Source organism: Zosterops lateralis (genome assembly GCF_965231275.1).
Source record: "Zosterops lateralis genome assembly, chromosome: 1".
In the NCBI taxonomy this organism is placed as follows: domain Eukaryota; kingdom Metazoa; phylum Chordata; class Aves; order Passeriformes; family Zosteropidae; genus Zosterops; species Zosterops lateralis.
The window spans coordinates 22,305,779-22,330,748 of NC_139762.1; the positions used below are offsets into that span (position 1 = coordinate 22,305,779).

General features: G+C 37.8%; 1 protein-coding gene across 1 annotated transcript in view; it reads left to right on the top strand.

Moving 5' to 3' along the window:
• ITGA8 (integrin subunit alpha 8) overlaps positions 1–24,970 on the top strand; it is a gene marked incomplete at its 5' end in the record, with an annotated part of 117,414 nt that overhangs the window by 83,900 nt on the left and 8,544 nt on the right. Inside the window, 3 exons of the mRNA XM_083864930.1 lie at positions 1,574–1,687; positions 14,362–14,463; positions 23,718–23,840. Of these exons, the coding sequence (XP_083721056.1) occupies positions 1,574–1,687; positions 14,362–14,463; positions 23,718–23,840 (339 nt within the window). The remainder of the gene's footprint in view (positions 1–1,573; positions 1,688–14,361; positions 14,464–23,717; positions 23,841–24,970) is intronic.

A 24,970-nucleotide genomic window follows, 5' to 3' on the forward strand; every position in this document is an offset into this window, starting at 1 on the left:
ATGTTACTCTGGAAAAGACTGATTGGCCAAAGATAATTCTTTGTTTAAAATTCTATTTTTTATTAGAAATTTTAAATTATTTTCATTTTTGTCAAATCATTTTCACAGAGAGACAAAATGTTCTGAGAACCTCTTATTCTATTTATACTGTTGATTAAATATTTGGTTTCTTTTCCATTAGTTCCAATGTTACATTGTTCTTAAAATCACTACAGGCTAAATGCATTACTAAGAAAAACAGAAATATGTGTTCAGGTCCTAAAATGTCAGCCAAAACTAGAGTTTCTTGCATACTAATGATTTATTTTGCTAATGTGTGTTTTTGGCCACTATGATTAATGAAAACAAGTCTTCTCCTTCCTGCAAAATAAATAAATCTGTTTGGAGGATGTTTAAAGCCAAATAAACAGATACTTTAAAATGTTCATTTAATAAAAAAGTTCATAGTTGCAGGGTTTACAGTTTCGTTTTCAGGCAGATATAGAAAGCAGCAATTAATCATACAGCTTCTGCTTATCCTCCAGTAAGACAGAAATTTGGGGAGAAAGCTGTCTATAAAGATACAGGGTTCCTTAAGGGTGTTTTCAGATCTGTTACATGCATCATCATCTCATTTCCTGAAGATTAGGTATTGGTAGTGCATTCTCACTCTCACTAGGGAATATACTTACTTGTGAAAACTTAGCTTTGCTTTTAAGGTCACAAGGCCTTCTGTCATGGGAGGGATTCTCTGCTTTGTTATAAAAATAGGAATCAATTAAAACCTCAGCCTTCCCCTGAGTCAAACAAAACTTTTCAGATAAAACCCATTTGTATATACAAAATTTTTCATTTTTTCCACAAACATTTATTCATTTTTATGAGGTCTTTTTTCCTTTTTATGCCCTAAACAACCATGTAATTTCTGTGGTTACCCCATTAGACTCTGCTTATTCCCTTCAGTGGCTTCCAGTCAGCTTTTAACCTTTAGTGTGACATTCCTCTGGCAGTCTTTAGGAGTATATAGTTTTGAGTTGCAATGCTTGGCTTTTCACTTCAACCTTGTGTATGAGCCAGAATCACTGCTCATCAGGAATGTTGCACGGACAATAAGTTTCAAGTGAAGCAAGTAATGAATCTCAGCAAATGTTCTGGCTGCTATGATGTAAATATCAGTGGGAAAACCAGGAGAGTTGGAAATCGGGAAAGATTTAGGAATATAAATAAACACTTAATGCATAGAGAACAGAAAAAAAGTGTTGAAATCATAAAATGATTGATAGGTGAGGAAAAAACACATGCTTCAAAGGGTTGATAAGTGGCTGAATGTTTTAAGAGTTCTTCAGAGCAGACACTGTTGAAAATTATTACTTTTATTTTCTTTACTATAGGTGTTTGTATTCATTGGTGATTCAAAAAGCTCATTGGTTTAGAGTTATTGCAAAGACTCATGGGATATCTCATGTATATTAGATGGAATTACTGATTTCAGACTATTTAGGTCTTTAAGGAAAAGTTTATTTGTTTTTCCTTATTTATAGTATTTGAAAATTACTTTGTTTTCAAAGCATGACTTCCCTTTCTTTTTTCTCAGAACTGTACAAATGTGAAGTGTGTCCTAATTTCATGCACTGTGGGGCAGCTGGAAAGAGGAAAGAGTGCTGCACTAAAAATCAGGTCTCGGCTCTGGGCACAAACATTCCTGGAGGTAAGGCACAAAAACATCTTTCTATAGATGTATAATGGGTTTTTTGACCAGACATTTAAAAATAAAAAATAATAAATGGGGCAAATGTAAATAATTTTTGTTACCACTTTCTTTGAAGATAACATCTCACTGGTTGTTGTCCAGGTTGTTTGCATGCTGCTTACTTTTCTTTTTTTTGCTATCACACCTTCTCAAATTTATGTCCTGAATCCTACTTGAAGATTCCAAGATTATTTTTAAGTATCTTTTCTAGTTTTGTTTCTGCTTTCCTGGACTGGCCCAAATGTTCTGCATTTATAACCTTTTTCCCAAAAGGTTTTTTCTTGGAGCCAAACAGTGTATCATGTACACTATGTCTAGCTTAAAAATTCATTGTTATTCATTCTCTGTTAATCTAGGGAAGAGTAGTATGCATCAAGCTCATATGATACATGACACTTGTAGTGACAATCTGTCTTACTACTAAAAGAAGGGACAGTGTAAACGATGGAAAAAAACGAACTTTTCTTTGCAAATTCTTGCATTTCTAACTTCTGCTCTCAGGATTATATTCACACTGCATAAAGGGACCTGTTGAGGTGGGCACAGAGGAGGGCCACAAAGATGACTGGAAGAATAAAACATTTCTGTGAGGAAAAGCTAAGACAGATAGGGTTTTTCAGCCTGGAGAAGAGAAGGCTACAGAAAGAACTAATAGCACCTTCCAGTACCTAAAGGGGTCTTCTGAGAAAGATGGGAACAAATCTTTTAGCAGGGCATATTGCAATAGGACAATGGGTAATGGTTTTCAACTAAAAGAGGATCTATTTAGATTAGGTGCAAGAAAGAAGTTTTTCACAATAAGGATGGTGAAATGCTGGAACAGGTTGCCCAGAGAGGTGGTAGATGCCCCATCTCTGGAAACATTCAAGGTCAGATTGGACAGGGCTCTGAGCAGCCTGGACTAATTGAAGATGTCCAGGCTTATGACAGATGACTTTTAAAGTTCCTTTCCCTAACTCAAATTATTCTATGATTTTGTAAGGCAGAGGGATTTTACTGTCAGCTGTTACCTCACAGCTGGCTGTGTGTCTGTATTTACTGCGTAGTTGTCATACCTTTAACACTGGAAAAAACACTGAGAAATGTAAAATTCCATTTGTTGTTATTAAGAAATACCTGCATCTCCTATCTTAATCAAGCTGATTTATTATCAGCTTCTTTCTCAAGGAATTTAGAATTCCCCAGTCTTTCTGTCTGGAATGCAAGAACTTTCCTGTGTTCCCTATAGCAGTGGGAGAAGAATTCTTTATATGCAGGGTAGTTTTTACCCTAGCAAGAGAAGAATTGAGGATCTTCAGTTTACAGCTTTAAATTAAGCTCCTCACACCTTTTAAATATGAAAGTAGACAAAAGAAATTAATCCTCACTTGCCTTCCTGGAGAAATGAGAGCAGATAGGATAATATTTCCAGAAAGTTGAATGCCACCTCAGTAGGTAACCACCTTTGCTCCAAATCCATAATGGGTGCAAACTTTTGGGAGGTCATTGGTCTCTCCTGGTGTACAGGAATATGGCAGCAGTTACTTGAAAGGATGACTTGAAAGGTTTTTCCACCCATCTGTCAGGACGCCAGGTCACATTCTGTGTTTCTTCTCCAAAAGCTGTTATAGGACCACTATGACTGAAGAGCACTTAAGTTCTGTCCTCACTTTCTGGCCTGGCTTGAAGAAAAGAGATTCCTCTCTTGCTCAGTAACAAAGGACATCCTTTCAGATATTAAGTGAACTAATTCCTGATTCGTCAGTGCATTTTCTTTCTATGAACAATCAATCCCAAGAAACTGTCATATCCTTTCTTCAGTTCCATTAACACAAATAAAATGCTTTTAAGACAAAGCATGTTTAACAAATGTTAGATATGTCTAGATACTCTAGGCTGGGTGTACCTCATTTAGGTTTGCTGAGTGGGTCATCTGCCAGTGCAAAAAAAAAAAAAAAAAAAAAAAAAAAGCAAAGTCTGGTTCAAATTTAAGCCCAAAAGCATGACAGCTTGGATGTCTCCGTCCTTTCAAATATGGGAACTGGGATGGACATTGTCTGGTGCAAGCTTTTGCAAGGACAGAGAATGCCAGTATGTAAGCATCTCTACAGCTACGGAAAAAACATATCTATTGGGAAATAGAATGGGAGTTTTATTCCATTTTTTTTCCAATTCCATTAAGAAACTGCTGGACAAGCTCACACAGGCTAATCCCTGTTAAGTTCAGGTAAGAACTTCACTGCACTGGTTCTCTGTTCGTAACACACAGAGACAGGCAGAGAGGTAGAGATACTATCCTTGACTGGAACAATGTGTGACAATTTTGAGCACTACAGTGGGCAAGCAATAACACAGAGGATCTTCATCATTTTCTTCACTAAGCAAAAGATAAAGCTCCCTTAGCTGCTTTCTTTACTGGGAACTGACCCTGATGTAGTCCAGATCCATTCAAGTCATCCTCCTCATCATTCTGCTGGTGAAATATAACTAAATCCATAAAGGCCAAAAATATCTTGTGAAAAATCCCATCTTTAGATGGCACAGATAGGCACAGATCTTTAGACGAAATTCCTAGATTATTTACAGCTATTTCAGTGGAAATTAGTCTCATTAGGATTTTCCTAAGCCTAGGTTAGTATATATCAATGAATATCTGTAAGAGAATAAAGTTAAACAAAATCAATGAGAAACAGTTTATTTGAGTTTTTGGCTGTGACAGAAGATGTGTAACAATTGAAATAAATAAGCTACAGAAGACACAAAATCTCCTCTTTTCAGTGGCTCTTTGTAAAAACAAAATCTTTTCTGAGGTGTAGCCTCACTTAGGTTCAGAACAAGTATAACTGCTTGAAATTCAGTGGCACATTAAATGCAAGAGCAGTGGAACTCATTTTATGTAATTTTAGTAATCTGAAAGTTAGATGCCAAAACTGATTGCTAACTCTGTAGACAGTGACAAGACAGAAAGGTATCTTTAGAGGATGCATTATCCAGCTGATCTGAAACATCTTCTCTCTGTCTGATCTGGATGGGGAGAAGGGCCAAAGCTTTGCCTTGGGACTTTGGTGTGTGCAAACACACCAGGCAATGCCAGTGCTGCAGTCCCTTTAGGTCCTTGCTCCTTAATAAATCCTGCTTGCTTTGCCTGTACCTCCCTTCACTCGGTGAGCTCCAGGCAGAGATGGAATGTTACACCAGCTTGTGGGCAGGGACAAGGGTGAGCCATCCTGTAAATTCACTGGGTGGAAAGACCTCATGGGAAACATTCCTACCAGAACATCTTCTGCTTACTCCACTGGCCTTACATACCTTTGCTATCAAACAAGACTTTTTATGGGCTGTGATTTTACCTTTTCCCTGTAAACATTTCTGTGTCCTTTGAATAGTAACTTGCAAGTCTTGTTAAGAATCAAAAAAAACTCCACTCAAAGCAAAAGAATTTTTTCCTAAGTAGAAAAAGGTAGTTCCCAGAGAACTGTTGCATCCCCCTATTTATGTCAAATTAGCTGTCAGAATAACATGATCCCTATTTCACATGCAAACTTGGAAACAGTAAATAGTGTCCTAGGGTCTGGTTATCTTCCTTCCACTCATCTCAAAACAGTTCCCTTTTTCACAGCCCCTTTTAAAATTTACAGTTATACAGTCATCATCATAAAAGACTGTAGAACACAATTAGTTTCCTAAAAAGGGCATAATCTGCTCTTAGTAAGTCTGTATCTGTTGTTAACTAGGCTGAAATCTGCAGATTCAAATTGAGAATTACAATGCAGTCAAAATAATCAGGATGAGATGATTGTGAACCAGGAAGGGCCCTTCAAGGGCCAGACTGAACCCCACTGTCATGCTTTTGTAAAGAAACTTAGGGTAAAATTCCCCAGAGAAGCATTGCAACCTCTTTTGCACATTCAGTTAATGTAAAAGTTTTCATATGCCAAAGAAATCAGAATAATGGTGACATACAACATTCTTCAACTGTGTTATAATCTGTGATTTGCAGAAGAAATTGTTTGTGCTAATTAAAGCTGAGAACACAGTGTCAGGGTGTATTTTCTTCTTATAGATATATTAATGCAAACCTGAGAAGGATTTTGTTGAAAGTGATTGATTTATGCTAGCATGAAATAATTAATATTTTTCAGTGAAGTTATATGGGCCAACATGTGTGTTTTATTGCTGCAAAAGACTTGTCATGTAGTGAGTGACTCCTTCCTCTTCCACTTAGTTTAACTGACAACAGCTGACCCTTTTGTCTCTTGACAGTTGTAACCTGTCACCTTAAAACCCAAACTCCCATAACAAATAACAGTTAAATGACATGCAGTGATTAGACATGTTTGAATAAATAAAGCAGCCCAAATTTCCCAACCAGCAGCAAAGATAGAGACAGACATTGTGCAAAGGCCAAAAAGAATCACATACTTTTTTGGATTAACTTCAAAGTCTGGCTGTAAATATGAAACCTCTAGTAAAGCTGACTTTTGGATTCAGACTTGCTGATCAGGAAAATAATAGCCTGATTCATTCAAAACAGAAACAACCTTACATGGTTATGTTACATTGTGTTCTGATGGGGCTCCATTATGTCCCCATTTGTATCATCATATTTCTGAGTCATCTGAGGGAGACCCAAGGGGGTCTGGCCCAGTATTCTTTGAATGGATGGGTCCTTTTTTAATATAAGACTCAGGAAAGTTGTCTAGTAAAACATCTGTTTTGAAAGTGCATTTCTAAGTGATGAATCTGTATAATCTGTCTGATTTGTGGCAACCTTCAGGCTCCAAGCTCTTTGGAACTTACAGCATTGTGGGATATGGAGCTCAGCACATTCTTAGCTACTATTTCATCCTGTACTGAAAATTTCTCATAATGATTCAAATCTCCTTCTGGGAGAGCTAGGAGAGGCAGTAATGTAAAAAAACACAGAGGGTCTGGAAGTTCCCAAGAAGTTTGAAGTTTATGATATTTTCTTTTAATGTTACTAGATATAATTGTATTGTTTCTCTCTTGATTTTTTGATAGCTCCAGATATGTGAATTTGGCACTCCTGATCTCATGAACTTTAATAGTTAGAAGGGAGAAAAATCTAGTTTTAAGCAGAAAAAATTGAAAAGCAAGAGAAGCACCACTGCATTTGGGTTCTCTCTTGGTACCCAAAGTCGTATTTTGGCTCCTCTGTTAAATACTCATTATTTCAATGTTTCTGAATGTGCACTGATCCTGTTTCTTTTTAGATGCCTAAAAATAGAAATATATGCTTGACATATTAACGGTGATATGTGCTGCAGCAGTCATATCTTAACCGCCTGACCCCAGACTGGTATCCAAAACCTAAAACTAAATACCTAGGCTTCCTGTTCAGCACATGGAGAAAATGAGATACCTCAGACAAAGTGACTTGCATTAACCATCAGCTTGACTCATAAGGGCTATTCCTTATCAGGAAGATACGCACCCAAATAAGAATTTAGTGGGATTATGTCCATCCTCTCTGAACACAGAATCCAAAAATGGTTTAGAAGGTACCTATAAAATAAGATAAAAGACTTTAAGAGGACTTGGTTTATTCCATATTAATAGCCAGAAGCAAGAGCTGAAGTCCAATGATTAGAGAATTCGGGACTGGAAGACACAAATTCAATTCAAACTCAGCTTGAGAGGCCCTACATCCCTGTTTTATAAAACGATGGTGTTCCCTTCTGCTGAAGCTGCACCAAGGATATAAAAAGAAATTGAGATGTCTGGAAGGGTACAGGAAACAAGGAAGACCATGATGTAACCTTGTTGGTTTGGACCATCAACTACAAGCTCTCCCAGTCCTGGCACCCACCTTTGCCTTCATTGTGTGGAAGCTGGAGCTGTCACCACTGTTAGAGCACATATTCTAATGAGAAATTTTGTTGAGAATCTCCATATTTTATTACGGTGAACTCAGAGCCTCTTTAGTGTGGTAGAAGTTCTCTCAGCCAGGTAATGCTTTTGTGGTAAGGATTCAGTTCAGCTACACAAAAAGCCATTAGAGGAAGAATGCAGATAGCCTGTGCAGTGGGGCCACACAGACTGCAGCACATGTGTGTTGGCAGAGGCTTGGAGAACAGAAGTGGAGGTGATGTGAGACAAGTGAGAGATCCTCTTGCATAAGGTCCTTTATTTGTTCACTTTTCTTCCTATTATCTTTACTATGGGAGCAATAGTTTGATCTGTAAGTGGAATACGACCCTAAGGATCAATAATTTCTGTCCTCAGCATCCTCTAGCACAGAATCTCTTTCTGTGTCCAGTGGAAAAACATCCCAGTAAAGGGGAGATTGCTTAGTATTTTCAAAGAATAATTCTGCAGTCAACCTAAATTCCCTGTGTGTGGATGGAAGTGGGGAAACAGAAAAATTAGTGAGAGAGACATCTTGTGCCCTCATTCATTGCCATATGTAAGCCACATATGGAAGTTTAAGTAGATTATTTTAATTCAGACTGAGAATTAAAAGCCAAAAATTTGATGCACTGCCCTTCAAGGCACATATATAATAACAAAAGGAGGAAGTAATCAACAAAATTTTCAGTTGCATCAAAAAAACGGTTGTTATTTGAAAAAACAAAATAAGTAAAACCCAAAACTTTGGTTGTGGCCAAAAATAATATATTATACTGGATTGTTTATGTAAAATGAAGGCTAGAAAGAAAGAGACATTTGCATGGGGCTGAACTAACTGGAGGTCTTTTCAGTGTGAGCTAGTTTTGTTTTCACTCATTTTTATTTAAAATATTTTCAGTGTTAACAAAAGCAGAACATGAGACTCTTCCTAGATGTGCTACAGTATAGGTAATGTTAGGTATATGGAGATTGATAACCATTATAATCTGTATCTTGAAGTCTTCTGGAATCACAACAAAATAGCTGCCTCTATTATAACTAAAAATAGGCTATTAAAATGGATGTAAAAAATACAATATGTGAATTGTAAGAATATAAGGATAAAGAGAAGCATGTGTTGATTTTCAGAGTATTGTCTTTGGTCACAGCTATATTTGGGTGGACATATCCTCTTGCTACAAATAGCACAAATACTTTTTGACCATGTGTACAGAGTCACATGTACATATTTAAACAAATTATTAAGAAGTAGTTGTATGAGCTCTACTCTCAGCATTTACATAAGCTACTCTATTGGCAGCAGTTGAGGTTTTGGGAGGTATTGAAACCAAGCTAATGAATACCCAAAGCATGTATTTAAAAGGTATTGCTTACCCTCCTGTCTTTAATGTGTGCCAGACTCCAGCACACACGAAAGGAAACAATTTTTAATCAAGCAGTTACAATAGTGTTACAACAGCACTGAACTCCATGTGCAAAAGTCGTAAGTTCTTAGGTTGAAGATACCACCGCAGCATGCAACTTGCCATAGGGGAAGTATATGCATTTCAGCTAGGGAGACTTCACTGGGCTACATCTCAGCAGAGTAAAAAAAAATATTTCCAAGAGCGTAAACAATTCTGCGTAGAGGCAATGGAGCAGAGTCATTCTGTAGATTCTCTCCAGCAGCTGAACTCTTTAAACCTGCAGAACAGCAGTGATCTGCCAGTCTTTAAACTGCTAAAAATTTTGTTCCTCCTATCCTCAGTCTAGCTCTCTGGGATCCAGATTTGTCCCTGCATTTCAGTGTGCTCTCTGAACAAGATGCCCACATGCCTTAGAGATCCTTTGGGGGATCAGCAGATCTGCACTTGAGCTTCCTGCAGAAAGCACCAGCATTCCACTGGAGCCTGGAGAAGTGTTTTTCACATTGTCAGAGATTTTCCATCACTTCTCACATTATTTCACTCTCAATTGTCCATAGTAAAACACTGCACTGAATATTTATTGGGAACACTTTCCTTCATTTCTGACTGCTTTATTGTCTTGCAACTTTTAAAAAAAACAAAGGCTTTGATTCAAAAATCTATTTGTAAAACAAAAGCACGTAGAGAGAGAGAAGCTTTAATAAATACATCATCAGGATCTGCCACTCAGGCAACACAGGGGATGGGCATGTTTTGCCTGCTTCCCAGAATATTGCAAACTACTGTCTCAGCAACGAGAACAAGATCAGGTTCTGCTTGTTCTAACACAAGGGGAACCACAGAAGGCCAGTGTACTTAGGGCTGGGCTCTCTACTGTTGGTCATTAAGCACTGGCACAAATATCAGATTCTTTCTTCTTCCTCTGAGCCATGACTAAGTCCTCAGCTTGAATTTCAAACCACAAGTCCTGCAGCTTCCAGTAAATACTGAATATTTAAACATATGCTATTTAAAAAATGATATGGTAAAGAAATGCTGTTTCTTACGATTGGCTTGAGAATTATAAAAAAGGCTGTAGAAAAGACAGCTACTTGTATCTCAAAGGTGTTAGTACAAGTAAGAATCCTGCTTGACCACAGTCATTGTTTTCAAGTCTTTTGCCACAAACTCATAAATCTGTAAATGCAGGAAAATACTCTCTAGTCCTTTATGGTCTTCATTCCTGGGCTCCAGCATTTCCAAGAGCCTAATCAAGGGTTGTGGTGAGTTGTTAGCTGTGGTCACAACCCAAGCTTATTAACCCAAGCCAAGCATTAATCCTCAGGAAGTACCCTCCTCTGATGTTCTTGTTGCTGATATAAGCTGAAAATGAAATAAGCCATGTATAGTAGGTGAAAGGCTTTATTTTTCCATTACAGCTGTGTTTCCTTTATAGGAGGTTTCAAGAGAGTTAATGCCTTTACTGTACCTTAGCCAATCCAGCTGAATGTCTAATGTCTACTTCTTCAAAAATATAACATATTCTGCTCTCTCCATTACAGATTATGTTTATAAATCATATAATAATATCCAGAATCCTGCTTAATATAAATTTCTTAGGATTGAAAATATAAGACTTTCTTCAGGCTTTTTTTCTGAATGCACAGCCACAGAAACATGCTGAAATTTTGTGTGAGGAGGAATCTAGTGCAGAAGAATAAAATATGAAGAATGTCTTGAGTCTGGAAATGGAAAAGAATTAATGTGATAAGGAAAAGTTATTTTTCTGAATATCACCTCATAGATGATCATCACCATGAAAGTGTATAAAACTACTTATTTACCAAGTCTAATTTTTCATTTTATATGCTACTGATAGAAATATATAGATATTGATTGTTCCTTTTAATTTGATACTGTCTGTGTTAAGCAGCTGATTTGACTATCCCTGTGTAGTTGTTTGAAACAGATTATTTAGTATTGCTCTTTCCTAGTATAAACTCCAAGGTTGAATTTTCTGATAATAACCATTCAGCTGCTCTCAATATTTTAAAAGAAAAAAATTATAGCATAGCCAAATGAGTTCCAGAAAGCAATAAATGTGCTGGCTTTTTATCACCCTCACATATTTGCAGAGAAAATTAGGGTTTTTTTAAAGGAAACTGAATGGACAAGGCAAATACCAGAACTACAACCCTGGAGCTCAGGAGAACAGCCTTTACAGGGAACTATTTGGAAGAAGACCATGGGAGACAATCTTGGAAAAAAGAGAAGTGCAGAAGAGCTACTGATTCTCCAGGATCATCATCCTTTAAGCTTGAGAACTGTGCATCCTGACAGATGGGGTTTTACCATCTTGGTACAACACAGACATACAAAGATGGTGATAGGTTAAAGGTTGGACTCAATCATATTGGCAGTCTTTTCCAATCTTTATGATTCTGTGATTCTATGAAACATAAAAGAGGTGGAAGGAGAGTCAGTTGACCCTGTGCAGGGGTTGGATAAGGAATGGAGAGAGTGTCTGAGAATGCAGGAACAGAGTTGTTAAATTCGAAGCCTACCAGCACCATTTTACTGGGAAAATCTGCATACAGTAATCCAAGGTCTCTGCAACCAGAGAGGAAACTTGCCTCTATCAACATTTATCTTCAGTGGAGAGATATCAGGATAGGGGAACATTTAAACAAATTGGACATGCAAAAGTCCAAGGAACCTGTCAGAATACACGTACAAGTTCTGAGGGAGGGGCAATTAGAATGTGAAACCTTTCTCAATTATCTTTGAAAGTTCATGATGGTTGGAGAGAGTTCCTGAAAACTACAGGAAAGTACATGCTAACACCTGTCTTCCAGGAGGATTCAGAGAACTATAGGTCAGTCAGCTGTATTTCAGTCCTTGAGAAGAGAAAGTGATGGAGAATAAAGCGTGGACGCCATTTGCAAACATCTCAAGGACAAGCTGTCAGTGTGGATTTACAAAAGGGATATCATGCTTACCAACCTCATAGCCTGATAATTTGTAGATGGTAGTGAAGTGGAAGGAGTGGTTGATACACTAGTTGATTTTACTGCCCTTTAGAGGAACCTCAAACAGGCTGGACAAGTGAGTTGGCAGGAATTTCATTAAGTGTGACAAAGGGAAATGCAAAGTGCTGTACCACAAGAGGAATAATCCTATGTGTCAGTACATAGGATTATTCCAGCCAAACAACTGCAAGGCAGTGTTCTAGCAAAGGATCTTGGAGTCCTGAGAGGCAAAGTTGAACATGAGCCCACTGTGTGTGCCCTTGAAGAAAAGAAAGTCAACAACCTCTTGGGTTGCATTAGGAAAAGGGTTGCCAGCAGACAAAGGGAATTGATTCTTCCTCTGTACTCAGAGGAAGATAAAACAGATCTGGAGTTCAGTCCTGTCCTTGGAAGACAAGCAAGTAGTGGACATACTGGAGCAAGTCCAGCTAAAAGCCACAATGATGACTGAGGGCTTGGAGCATTTGATATACCAGGAGAGACTGAGAGAGATGGGAATGTTCAGTCTTCAGATGGAAGAAGAGAAAGCTCAGGAGGGATCTCATCAGCATGTGTAAACATCTGATTGGAGAGAGTAAAGAACACACTGTAGGGTCTTCTCAGTATCAAGGAACAGGGAAGAAGACAAATTGAAATGCAGGAAATTCCATTTAAACATTAAAAAAAACCTTTTTACTTGGAGAGTAGTGAAAGACTGGTATTTTTTCAACAAGGTTGCTTCTTGAGATTGTGGAGTTTCCTTTCTTAAAGATATTCAAACCCTAACTGGACATGGTTCTGAGCATACTGGTCTAGTTGATTCTGCTGTGCCTGGGCTTGGAGCAAACAAACTCTAAATATGCTCTCCAACCACAGCAGTTCTGTTTAAACTTTGATTTGGGCCATGGTCATTCAAATGCATACATGTTGGCTTCCAGGCTTATATTATGCTTATTTCAGATCATCTTCACAAACAAACCTTTCTCCATCAGTGAAGAAAAGAAATAGTAGCCCAAATTATCAAGGGGTCTTCTTACCTCAGTCTTTGCTCAACAAAACAGCTGGAAGAGGAAAAGCAGTTCTTTGAGAGGGTTTATGCCTTTGATGCAACAGGAAACTACAGGGAGAAACTGAGGAAAAGATGCTGAACAATCACACAGGAACCAAATCATGTCAATGGAGGAGAACTAAATGTGTGAGAAATTGAAGGAGGAAGGTTTTGCAGAGGGGGATTTAGGAAGTGACAACGATGTTCCAAATATGCTGGACTGCAAGAAGCTGGTGACAAAAGGAAAGACTGATTTACTTACAAGGCTCTGTCTTTCTGTAAATCATCAGCCAAATATTGTGTTGAAATCTGATAATCATATTTCATAAAGGATTATATAATATATATATAATTATATTATCTAATCCTTTATGATTATAGATTATAATATAGAAAAAGGACATGACAGACTCCTAGTCCTCTGGATTCCATTGACCATATTAGCACTTAACAATCTTATGCTTCTCAGAGAATATTGAAGCACTTTCAAAGGAGATCCGTATCACTACTCCAGATTTACATGGGAAGGGATATACAAAATGAGTTGCATGTAGTGTCATCCAGAAAATCAATTGCACGTTTTGTCTACACATCTTTGGGTTTGTTGAAATGCTTAATGACAGCTATATAAATATTTTACTAGGTGGCCAGTTAAAAAATGTCTGCTTTACATTCCTCTGACATTGACACAACTTAGTAAACAAGCAAAGTGAGTGGGATTTTTGAGCTCTGCTGCAATAGGAAATCAATCACATTATAAGTGTAGCTTGGTCTAGGTGACTCTGCCTTGGCAGATGAGTTGGATTAGCTGATCTCCAGAGGGCCCTTCCAACCCAAACTATTCTGTGATTCTGTGTAAGTGAAGTTCAAAGATGATTGTTCCTTCTGTTGATTGGTGGAAGGCACAGGCATTTCTTTGTTGTTATCAGGAAGCTCTCCCAACCTGGTCTCAAGATAAGCCTGTAAATGTTCTCAATATACCCATGTTGGTTTTTGAGCTTTGTTGGCGGAGGTGAGGGTTTAAAACATAGACACCACATAAACTTTGCCCATGCTTTTAGCTCAACTATTTCAGAGAAATATGAGAAACAACTGACCGTATGTATCTTTCTGCATATAACCCTTCTTCCCTATTTTGAACATGTGCCCTTTGTATTGCAGCTTTATGCTGTATTTATCTCATGGATGCAGACAGGTCTCAATATTCCTGCATTCTTCACCAAAAGAAATCATCTTTGACATACGAAATCGGTGCTCTGAAGCTTTTTTGTCTGCTTATCTTTCATAATGCTTTTAAATATAAGCATGGGTTTTAATAATCTTTTTTTTCTATCATTTCAGAGAAAGAACTATCTCTATAGTCTTTCTTCCAATGTTTCCTTTGAAGTTAAGAGCATGCCATATAAAGTGCAGCCAGCAAAGCTCCCTGAGGGAAGCATAGCAGTAAGTAACTGAAAATTATGTCTTTGTGTGAAGCACATGTATTTGGTCACTCTGATCACAGCTATGAAAGTTCTTATAGATGAAAATATTGAGACTGGTCTTTCCTGTGTTTCTAGTGTAAATTCCTGAAGTAATACATAAAGGAAATAATTTCATTGCTTTCTGTGGAAGTACATGATTCTAATTACATTTTTAAATAATTTCTTGCTGAACTGAGGTGCAGACTGTTTTATTGCAGTTAAGATAGATTTGTCATCCAAAAGAAAACAGAACTGTGAAAGCAAGTATCTAGTTACTTTGTTTGGGGCAAAAAAAAAAAAAAAAATCTGGAGCAAATTTTTGTGCAAAATCCAGAATCATGTTTCTGTCAGGTTTAGAGATCTCGCTCTTCTCCCAGTCAGCAGTTCTCTCACACAAGCTTGTGTATTGTCTGCAGCAACTTCTCTCTTATCTGTATTAAGCTTCTTTGATACCCTGATTTTCAGGAAGGTCTGTATGCCTTTCTAGGATTTCCACCTCACAGCACATCAAGTGCAAGATAAAAATTTACTTTGTAATCCTTACAGAAGTGATAGATAGATGCTAAAGTACTTGCCTTATTTGCAGACCAAGACTTGTACACCCCTGGAGTACTATATGAAAAATTAATTTTGGAGGCATAAGTTTGATTTAATTGTTTGCTGGTGCCAAAGGATTGGGTTTGGGGAGCACTTTAGAGTAATTTGCTTCTTATGGTGTCTAATACCGTGGTTAAAAATCAGTCTATTTTGTCATTACTGATAGAAATAAGTTAAAATATGAGGGCAAAAAATGATCCTAGTGTAAGAGTAATCTGAAATTTTAAGGCTTAATGTTCTCATCTTTATAAAGATTCATCAGTTACATTTATTCCTTCTTTTAAAAGGTAAGCTCAGTTCAAACTTTGCTAAGTTGAATTGTGGTGGAAATACATTTTATCAGTCTGTTGAGATGTAGTAGTAGGGAGAGAATACTTTCTTACTTAAAAAACCAACAGAATAAGACACGTTATAGCTTACTTTGAGTATATTTTAGAGGCTATAAAGTTTGGTTTTGTACATGCACGGATTGAATGGCTGATTGATACTTGCTCTGGGAAGACACAAGGTAAAATCTTGGTTCTTGTGTGCACAGTGACTCCAACCTCCATCATCAGAAGAACCATGATTTCACTAGAGAGGATTGGTGCTTAATGCAGTATTCATCCAGAAGGGTTCAAAGGCATCATGCTGACAGATATACTCGGGCTCTTTTTTATTTTCTTGCAGCATGTGTTCCATACCAGAAACACATGTGCAGAATTCTGTTGATAGTGGGGCCTTCATCTGGACTGGAGTGCTTTACCCCAGGTGATAGCCTGCTGTTCTCAACAAGTGTCAGATGATCCACCAAATGATCAGATAAGCATTTCATTCTCTTACTCCAGCCAGTATAATTCTTGTTATTTGCAGCAGATGATTTACAGCAAAATGCCTGTAATGGCAACTGTAAAATGTTGAAAAATGATAACACTTTTATGTTGTTTCATATCTGGACATGGCAGTGGATGCTTGCCAGCTCTACAGCTTGATGTGTTATATGCACCAGTTCTTTGATGTTCCACTTGCAAGAAAAAATATTTCCTTGAAGTTGGGCAAAGCTTAATATTTTTGCTCCTTTTGAAAAAGATCACTAGTTGTGTTTTAAAAGCTTCCAAAGATTTATTTAAAGGTTTATGGTTTTCCTTCAGATAATGAAAAGGTGGAAGTAAGATTTAAATATTTTTAAAATCAATTTTCAGAAGTATAGCTCTAATAATCAGCTAGCACTTTAAAGTTTATATAAAGAAGATAATATATTTTAAAGAATAGAGCATATGTCCTTCATCTAATTCATATAGTGCTGGATTCCAATGATGCAGGCTGATACTTACTTTTAGTCTTAATGGCATGAATAATCCCATACACATCAGTAACCTACAGAGTCATGTAGTCCTATTTGTAGCTCTGAGGACTTTATCATCATGGAATATAGGTCTTGGACACATGGATCTTGAAGACAGGTCATGATACAGAGGTGCACAAAATGTTAGGTAAATGTAAGAAAATCTGGATCTCTTATAGTAGAACATTAAAACGAAAATGCATCAAACAGAAAATTAACATGGAACTTAAACCAGAATCAACTGACATCTATAATAGTATTTCCATTAATTTTGATAGTCCTAGAATTGCAACCATATATAATACAACTGGTTAAATTTCCTTGCTAACAGCTATTTCATTCAAGAGAAAATTTTCTCTTTTTTGCTACAAGTATTATTGTGGTAAATAATACTGTATTACTTGATGAATTTCATGTGCAACATGAAAGTACTTTTTATTGCAAAAAGTACAAAGTTAGAATAAACAGAAATTTGCTCTATTTTAATTTAAGATTCTTGAGACAGTTTGGGAGTTTCATAAAGTATGGCTGCTTTTCTTAAACATTTTATAGGATTTTCACTCTGGATGCCTTTAGCCTAAACTGTTTGACCAGTGAGTAACATTGTTTTCAGACTAAGGCCTATAGCTTTTTTAAGCTATTACTAAATAATACTAATAGTACTTTAAACAAGCTTATATTCCTCGTTAAATATATTTGCATAATCATTTGTAATGTGTAAACACAAATGTGACTTAAAGCTTGAAGGAGCTTTTATGTTCTATTTTGAGTATCTTTTGAGAACATATATGTTGTGGTTTGAAAGCAAAACGAATGAGAGGCTCCAAGTCAGAGATATAATTTAATAAGAAGAAAGGTAAAAAGGTAAAAATAGAATAAAATAAATGCAATAACACAAAGGATCACTGACAGAGTCAGAATACAACTTGAGCAGGATGGTGGAAGCAGTCCAGGTGAAGTGCTTTCCTGAAGCAGTGATCCTGTAGAAAGGTCTGGGAGCTCTGCTCCTCTGGGAATCCAGTGGTTAAGTGCCCCTTGCACTGTCCCACATACCAGCTTATATCCAGGTGAGAATGCTTGGCTCCTCCCCCTGGGCAGAGCATCTCACAATAGGATGAGGAGTGTGAAGTGGGTCCTTGATGGCCCATTAACAGAGATAACCCCTGGAGGGAGTTACCTGTGAGTCATGGGCAAGGCGTTAATGGGCCATTAGCAGAAGAGGCAGGGGGCTTGGGAAAACACTAGCCCACTTGGTTTCAACAGTTCATGAAGATGGTGATAGAATAAATACTTTGTGTACATTCTACACTGCAACCCAGGACAATATAGGAACATCATGCTGTAATAGTTGGATGGAGACATGTAGGGCTACAAAAGAATTCCTTTTTCTCAGCCTTTGTAAAGAAAATTTCTGAAGACTATAGAAAGGTCATCATGGGCAGCAAAAGCAGTAGCACTAGAATAATAATTAATTTAGCTGCTGTTTCTTAAAGTAACAGAATAAATTATGGAGAAGTTATTTTTATGTTTAAAAGTGTGTCTTTTAAAGAACTAGGGAGGAAAAAAATAACTTCAGTAAAATTCCACTAGCATGCACTGGATTCTGACTACAGATGCTGGAATTTTGCACCAGTCAAACCAAACTCCCATCTATACACAAGGAAGTGCCAGAGAACCAGCAGATTACTCTCTGCTTTGTGCTCCCTTCCAGAGGAATCAAAGACTATTTTGAAGACACACTAACAACAAAATCAGAAGCAAAAATCCAAATTGGATGAAATACAGTGGCAAAAACCCTAATTTTTTTTTATCTACTTAATTGTTTTATTTATTTTATCTACTTACTTTATCTACAGTAAGCTTAACTATAGCCCATTTTTAAAAAGACACATTTTAAAAGCCTCCCCAGAAAAACACTTTAATAAGCAACAAATTACTTTCATTGAATCACGAAAGGGGTAATTAAGTGAAGACTATCTGACAGCATCTGTTCTAAGATCAGTGTGGATTGTACTTCCAACAGCAAACAAAGGCTCTCTTCATAACTCTTGGGTGGACTTCACCCTCATCTCCGTGCCTGAGGCAGATGGCATTCTTTGGCACCCTTTGGATACAAAAGGTGTGAGATGTACAGCAGTGTCTGAAGTCAGATATCTCCTCTCAAGTCTATGAGATGTGCTTTTCACCCACCTGACAGAGAAGCAAGCATTGTTTTCAGTGTTCAGCCATAGTCTTGTCCTGAACAGAGAGGAAAGCCAACACACATCTAAAGTACAGCGTCAACATGCAACACTTGTGTAAAAATTCCACTTCATATTGGTCACCTTAGATGGAAACTTTCCCTGGCTCTGATCCTGCAGTACTAAACCTACCACATGGAGAAGAACAGAAATCCAAGCTGAAAATACAAACTTGTTTTAAATCAAAATCATATGTAAAACTGTTGTGGACAGCATGGGGTGAAGAAGTGACAGTCCTCTGTAAAACTGGTGAAACAAGGCAGACAAAACTGAAGGAATGTTTTGTTTCTGTCTTCCCCTTCAGATTCTGCCTCAACTCTGTGGGTGTTCAGGACTTGCAGTGTCAAACTGTTCACCAGCAGCTGCATTAGTAGCCTTGCAAGTCTTTGTGTAGAGTAGAAAGGGTGGCAGCCCAGGGGCACTATATCCTACTGGTAATGCACACAGCAGGAGTGAGACTGATACCTACATATAATCCCCTGTTCAGGAAATAAATCTCAAATACTTAGCTCAACCATCCCCTTGCTTTTAAAACCTAAGAGAAAGAAGGATTCATGGGAAAAGGGCGTGGGTGCGACAGGATGGTTTCCAGATTTTAGCAGGCAAATATTTCATTAACATTGGCTGCACTCAGGCTAAAAGAGAAGAGAATGTGCCAGCTTTGCAGCAGCGTTCTGCTTGATACAGGATAATCTAATTTCTGCTGTTTGGTCATTGCTGATAATCTAAGGATTATGAACATTATAGCCTGCTCTTCTGTAAGATTACAATTTCTTGTTTATGTTTCAACATTTGTCAAGCTCCAGCTGAGCTGCTGAAATTAAACCACAAGTTGCACTTGACTATAAATGCAGAATGGCAGGAGGAGGAAGGGAGAAATGTTTCTGAACACAGGCAGCACAAGGCTGAGTGCTGCTACACCACTCATAATTGTTTAGTATCCTCAGGAAGATTCACATGTCCTTGTCTGGATCCATGCTGGTAGGTGGTCTGTAGATATCAGAAGAAGAGCTAGCTTGTCTTATTGTTTTCATAGCCTAAGAGGAAAGAAAACACAGCACACAAATACAGCAAACATGTAGAAGTGGCACATAAAAGAAACCATGGAAAGGCCATATGTGTACTTGTAGTTGCATATACTACTGTCAGCTTTATCCAAAACCTAATGAAATCTACCATCCCTAACAAAATAGTCTGTTTCCACTGATTTCAGGAGTATCTCAAACATGCTTTGAAGTCTTGATTGACCCTACTTAATTTTGAAGAGTGAACTGGCACACATTAAGAGTCTAGTTGTTGCTCTGCTCCTGTGCAATCACATGCTGCCCTAAACACCTAAACATCACACAGCAGCTTACCTCACCTCTCAGAGCACCTGTGGTGCTGAAGTAGTGACCTTATATTGGGTTAAAGTGGATTTGGTGCCCAAGGAACCAGATGTGGTTCAGTCAAATACTATCTGAAGAAATCTGTAAACCAAAATTTCTTCCTACTCCAAAAAGGAAGTACTTGCCATCTCAGATAATTTCCATATTCAGGATGTAAAATCCTTCAGTAGATTGTTGTCATGGTTTCAGAATGGCACTCCCCAGTTTAGTTCTCCCACTGTGACTCTCCAAACCATGCATCACTTGGTCACTTCCATGCTTTCCTCTCCCTCTCACACTGCAACAGGATAGAAATAAGAACTGAAGGTACAAAACATAAAGATCACAAGCTGAGATAAGAACAATTTACAGGAAACAGCAGTGAGATATGAAAATTAACAGTAACAGCAGCAATACTTATGACAGAGGGTACAAGAAAGGAAATATTGACAGGGAAGCTCCCTAACAATAGACAATTCCCAACAGCTCCCTCTGCCTCTAGACTGGGAGGAACTTTGGAAGCGACACCCTTCCCCAGCCTCAGGCAATAATGAGAGCTCTTATAGAGTAACCTCCTGGTCCTGGCCATGCCCCTTCCAGACTGCTCCAAAAATTAACCCTTTCCTCGCCAGAGCCACGATGACTGTCCATCTATCAAGCCATCCATACCTAGCCAGCAGCTTGTCAAAATCTTTCTCTTCTTTTATTCATGTTCTACAATCCACCCTCTTGTATTTATCTCAGTCACACTATGCCACCTAGCAATTTGGCTGAAGCTATCAGTAGCAGAAATGGCAAAATAAAGTCTTTGTATGTAAATGGATCTTCCCTGTGGTTTGGTCTTCCTGTAAAATATAGTCAGTCTTTCATTAACTTGAGACAACAGAAAGAAGTGCTTGCCTTTTATTTTTTCTGATGTTAAGATGGTTTTGGTAAGTAGTCTTTCACATTAGTGCTCCAGATTCACAGCAACATGCTCAGGCAAGTGATAGTGTTATGAATAGAAACAGTAGTGAAGCTCAAATCTTAGATATGCAATCTGCATGTTGACAGTGTCAGGTCTTCTCCAAACAATAATTAAAATTTGTAACTTCCTGTCTAGTACCTCAGAGTTTGCCAACAGAGGAAGTGCACATTGTGAATGAGTTGGGGGTTTTTGAATCAGTCCATTTTTGGTGTTTTGGGGCCCATGAATTTTCATCAGCACCTCCTAACTCCTGTGCTGTATGTGATCAGGCTTGCTTCAAGGCAGCATTCATGACTTTCTAGCAATAGAATGGAGATGCTTTCTTCCTTGGACAGCTGAGCTCATTGTTTTCTACAGGCTTCAAGCAGTCCCTTGTAACTGCATCTTTTCTGTTTTCCCTGGTCAGTTAATCTTTTACTTGAGTTCATCTTTTTCCTTAATTGGCTCTTCTTGGGAAGAATCTCTGCAGACAGTTCAGATGACCCTCCTCTCATTTTCTCTGCCCTTGCATTTTAATGCCACTCTGAGACACAAGCAGAGCCATTCAAGAACATTTTATCCTTACTAAATGGGCTCTGCTCTAGCTGAATTTAATGATGCAGAGAGCCTATGAAATTTTGCAGTGTTAAGAAGCAACCCAAAGAGGAGGCTGGCAAAGGGAATATTCCTGCAATGGCATGGTTGATCACTTGATCAGACCATCCAGATATCTTTTGGGACATAAGGGTGACATTTCATGGGTTGTTTTATTATTGCTATTTGCCTTAAAATAATTTTTTCTTGCTTTAATTAGCTCTCATATTTATTCTTTGCAGATGTTATCTTTTTGAAATATTATAGACTTAGGACTGCTTCTCCAAAGATGTATACTAGCTGTGTTTGTTAGATCAATGATGGTATGGCCAGCACTGCAAGTACTTCATGTTCAGAGGCAATGTTAAAATGCTAACTCCAGGACTGGGCAGAGTTTTGGAATTTTCTGTGTAACCCTCAGTGTAAGCTTTGGTAGAAAGCAAGTGGTTTCCTACATAGAAAGTTTGTCCCCATGTTTTGTTTCCTGGTGAGGGGTGCTATAAAAAAATGCATTCATCAGCAGGGCTCACCAGACTGCTATCTCTGTAAGTACTGTGTCAGAGTAGGGAGCAGCTGGCTGCACAGGTGAAATAAGTGAAAGGGATTATTCAAAAGTGTCTTCCAGTTAAGCCTGACAGTAGCTGGAGGATAGAGCTACTGGTGCTTTCAGAATGAAAAGTCTATGAAAGAATGCTGATCACAAGTGAGAGAGGAAAGGACTGGATGTTGCAGAAAGAATTAAATTATGAAATTTGCCATCTACAAGGACAGAAGTGAGAGGCATGGGAATGGAAACAATTTTGAGCTGAATTACAGAGTTGTATCCATTCTCAAAATTTAGGCTGCTATTCCTTCAATGAACAAATTAGAAATAAGTATTTTGTTAAATTTCTAGTGCATCAATCACTAAGATAATAGAGAAAAAAAACATAGAAAGAAAATATAAAATTAGTGGGACTGGACAATAGCCAAGAAACTGATTTAAAAGAGTAGATTTCCTAGCTCTACCTTGAGTACAGAACAGAATATCATTTGAGAGTTGTGTCATCAGTTTCTTTGCAAACTGATTCCATCATGTCATAAAGCAAATAACTTCCATCTGTCACATACTTAACCTGTTTAAGGGAGACAAGGAGTAAATGAGAGAGGTCCAAGAGAAAACCCCAGAGAGAAATCACTTCCTAGGCTAACAACAAAGAGAAAATAAACTAAGACTGAAGGGATATAATTGTGTTGGAAGAGCTAAGGAAAGCCCAAACTCATTCCTTCCCACTTGGGAGTAGCAGGGACAGAGCAAATATTCAGTGAGACTGATGAGGAGCCTTCTAAGCAGAGCCTGAGGTAGATAATAAATTTTGTACAAGGCATGGAAAGGAGAGTAAGGAGAAGAGTGTGGATGTCCCCAAAAGGAGAAATACAAAAGGGTTATTACCACTCTTTGTCCACATGAAAGTCTAAAGAGAGAAGTTGCCAAGTCAATTAAAACCTTTGATAACCGATGTTAAGATCTGCTGCTTTGTAGAGTCTCAGACAATGAGAGAGTGCGTTTCATGCCTGTTTCCCATTTAGGTAGTAGTCTGTATGCTTGGCTTCTTTTAAAGAAGATAACATCATACTGTGTGTTAGGCTTTATCACAAGGACAATGCACACTGCTTGAGTTTCATTTTTGGACTACTTAGCTGAAATTCAAATAATCGGAAAAAAGTATACTGGTATGTCAGCAGAAATTAAAATAAGAAAACTGTAGCTGGTATCTACCGTGGTTTGAATTAAGAGTTTGGGCCAAAGTCAACCATTGTTTGGGAGTAATTCAGTGCAGTTCAGTGTACTGGCCTAAGCACGTGAGCACAACTTTGCTCCTCGAATGTTAGTGAAGCATCTGCAGAAAAGGGCGCTTTTTTGCCACTCTGTATTATGGGAAAATTATTCATATGTCTGATGTGACAAGACTTCTATATATGTGTGAATTCCATTTCTAGTAATTATCATGATCAAGTGGAAGGGAAATTACAATAAATGAAGCCAACATGGGAAAATTTCAGTCAATGTGTATTTCTAATCTGCAAAATGCTGTTGAAGTCAATGCTTCTCACCTCTGTATTCTACTGTCGGACTTACTTTACTTGTTTCATTGTTGTTCATTAAATGTATTGCTTTTATTACAGATCAGAACATCTGTCATTTGGTCCACCCCAAATGTCTCCTTTGAGATCCCTTTATGGGTTATAATACTAGCCATACTTCTTGGACTACTAGTACTAGCTCTGCTGACCCTTGCTTTATGGAAGGTATGTTCCATTACTTCTGTTACTGTTGCCTTAAAAAAAACACTGAAAATACTGAAAGATTCTAACAGATAAAAAGAGAGGCTAGAATTTTTGATCTTCAACCGTTTGGAGCAAAAGCAACAGTATAAGTGTCTTTTTTTGTTTTGTCATTTCTGACATGCTAGTGTCATTGACCTTTATGCAGGAAACTTGTTTTCAAAGTCCTCCTTTATTATTGAAACCTGGTTACAAATGGGCATACAGAGTTTGGCTCTGTTTCCCAAGACCTATGATCCTCTATTTCAGGATGTTTGGGTTCAAAAAGAAGTTACTGCAACTTTGTTTTCTCTGAATAATTCAGGAATTTCCAGTTTTTGTCAGCATGGAACAACACTCTCAGTTCTGAGAATTAATTTTTAGAAAATTTCATTTTATATTAATAGATTATATATTTTGTTTTCTAAAGTTTTCTATTTTTGTGTTGGTTGTTACACTCCACGAGTTTTAAGACAAATTGCTGGAAACTGCTATATTACAGAGAACCAGTGTAGCCTTTGTCCACCCTCTCAGTTCAGTTCACATTAAAAATAAGATTGAAATAATTCCTTATGTTAGGATATGGTTCACCTGTCTTTAGCTGCCTAAAGACTATGGTTAGGTGTGCAGCCTATGCTAACTTCCCAACTTCACCTGGTCAGGTAGCAGCAGCAAAAAGCTCTGTCTAAACATGCAAGGAGGAGAGAAATTACCTTTTGGTGGTACCTTCCTTTAACCACTTGTGAACTTTAAACCTTTCAACTAAAAGAGTGACTTTTAGGCAGTTTAAGTAAGGTGGGAGGAATCTCACCTTTAGTGATCTTTAGACTTGGTCACAACACTGTCCTGTGGACATTTCCCAACATATATTACACTTCTCTTATTATTACTGCTTGTCAGTCTAAATCTCTTTTCTGAATGAGCACATTGCTGAACTGAGAGGAGCAGATTTCTCATTAGCATTCAGGCCAACTTTACATCTCCTGCAAAGAAATCTTTTATATCATTTGGATTTTTAAAGCTGTGTTTTGAAACTCAATGCCTTGCATCTAAAACTTTCATAGGGAATGATTTGGATAGAAAGAAAATGTCTTCACAGTCTCTCAGCCTGCCAT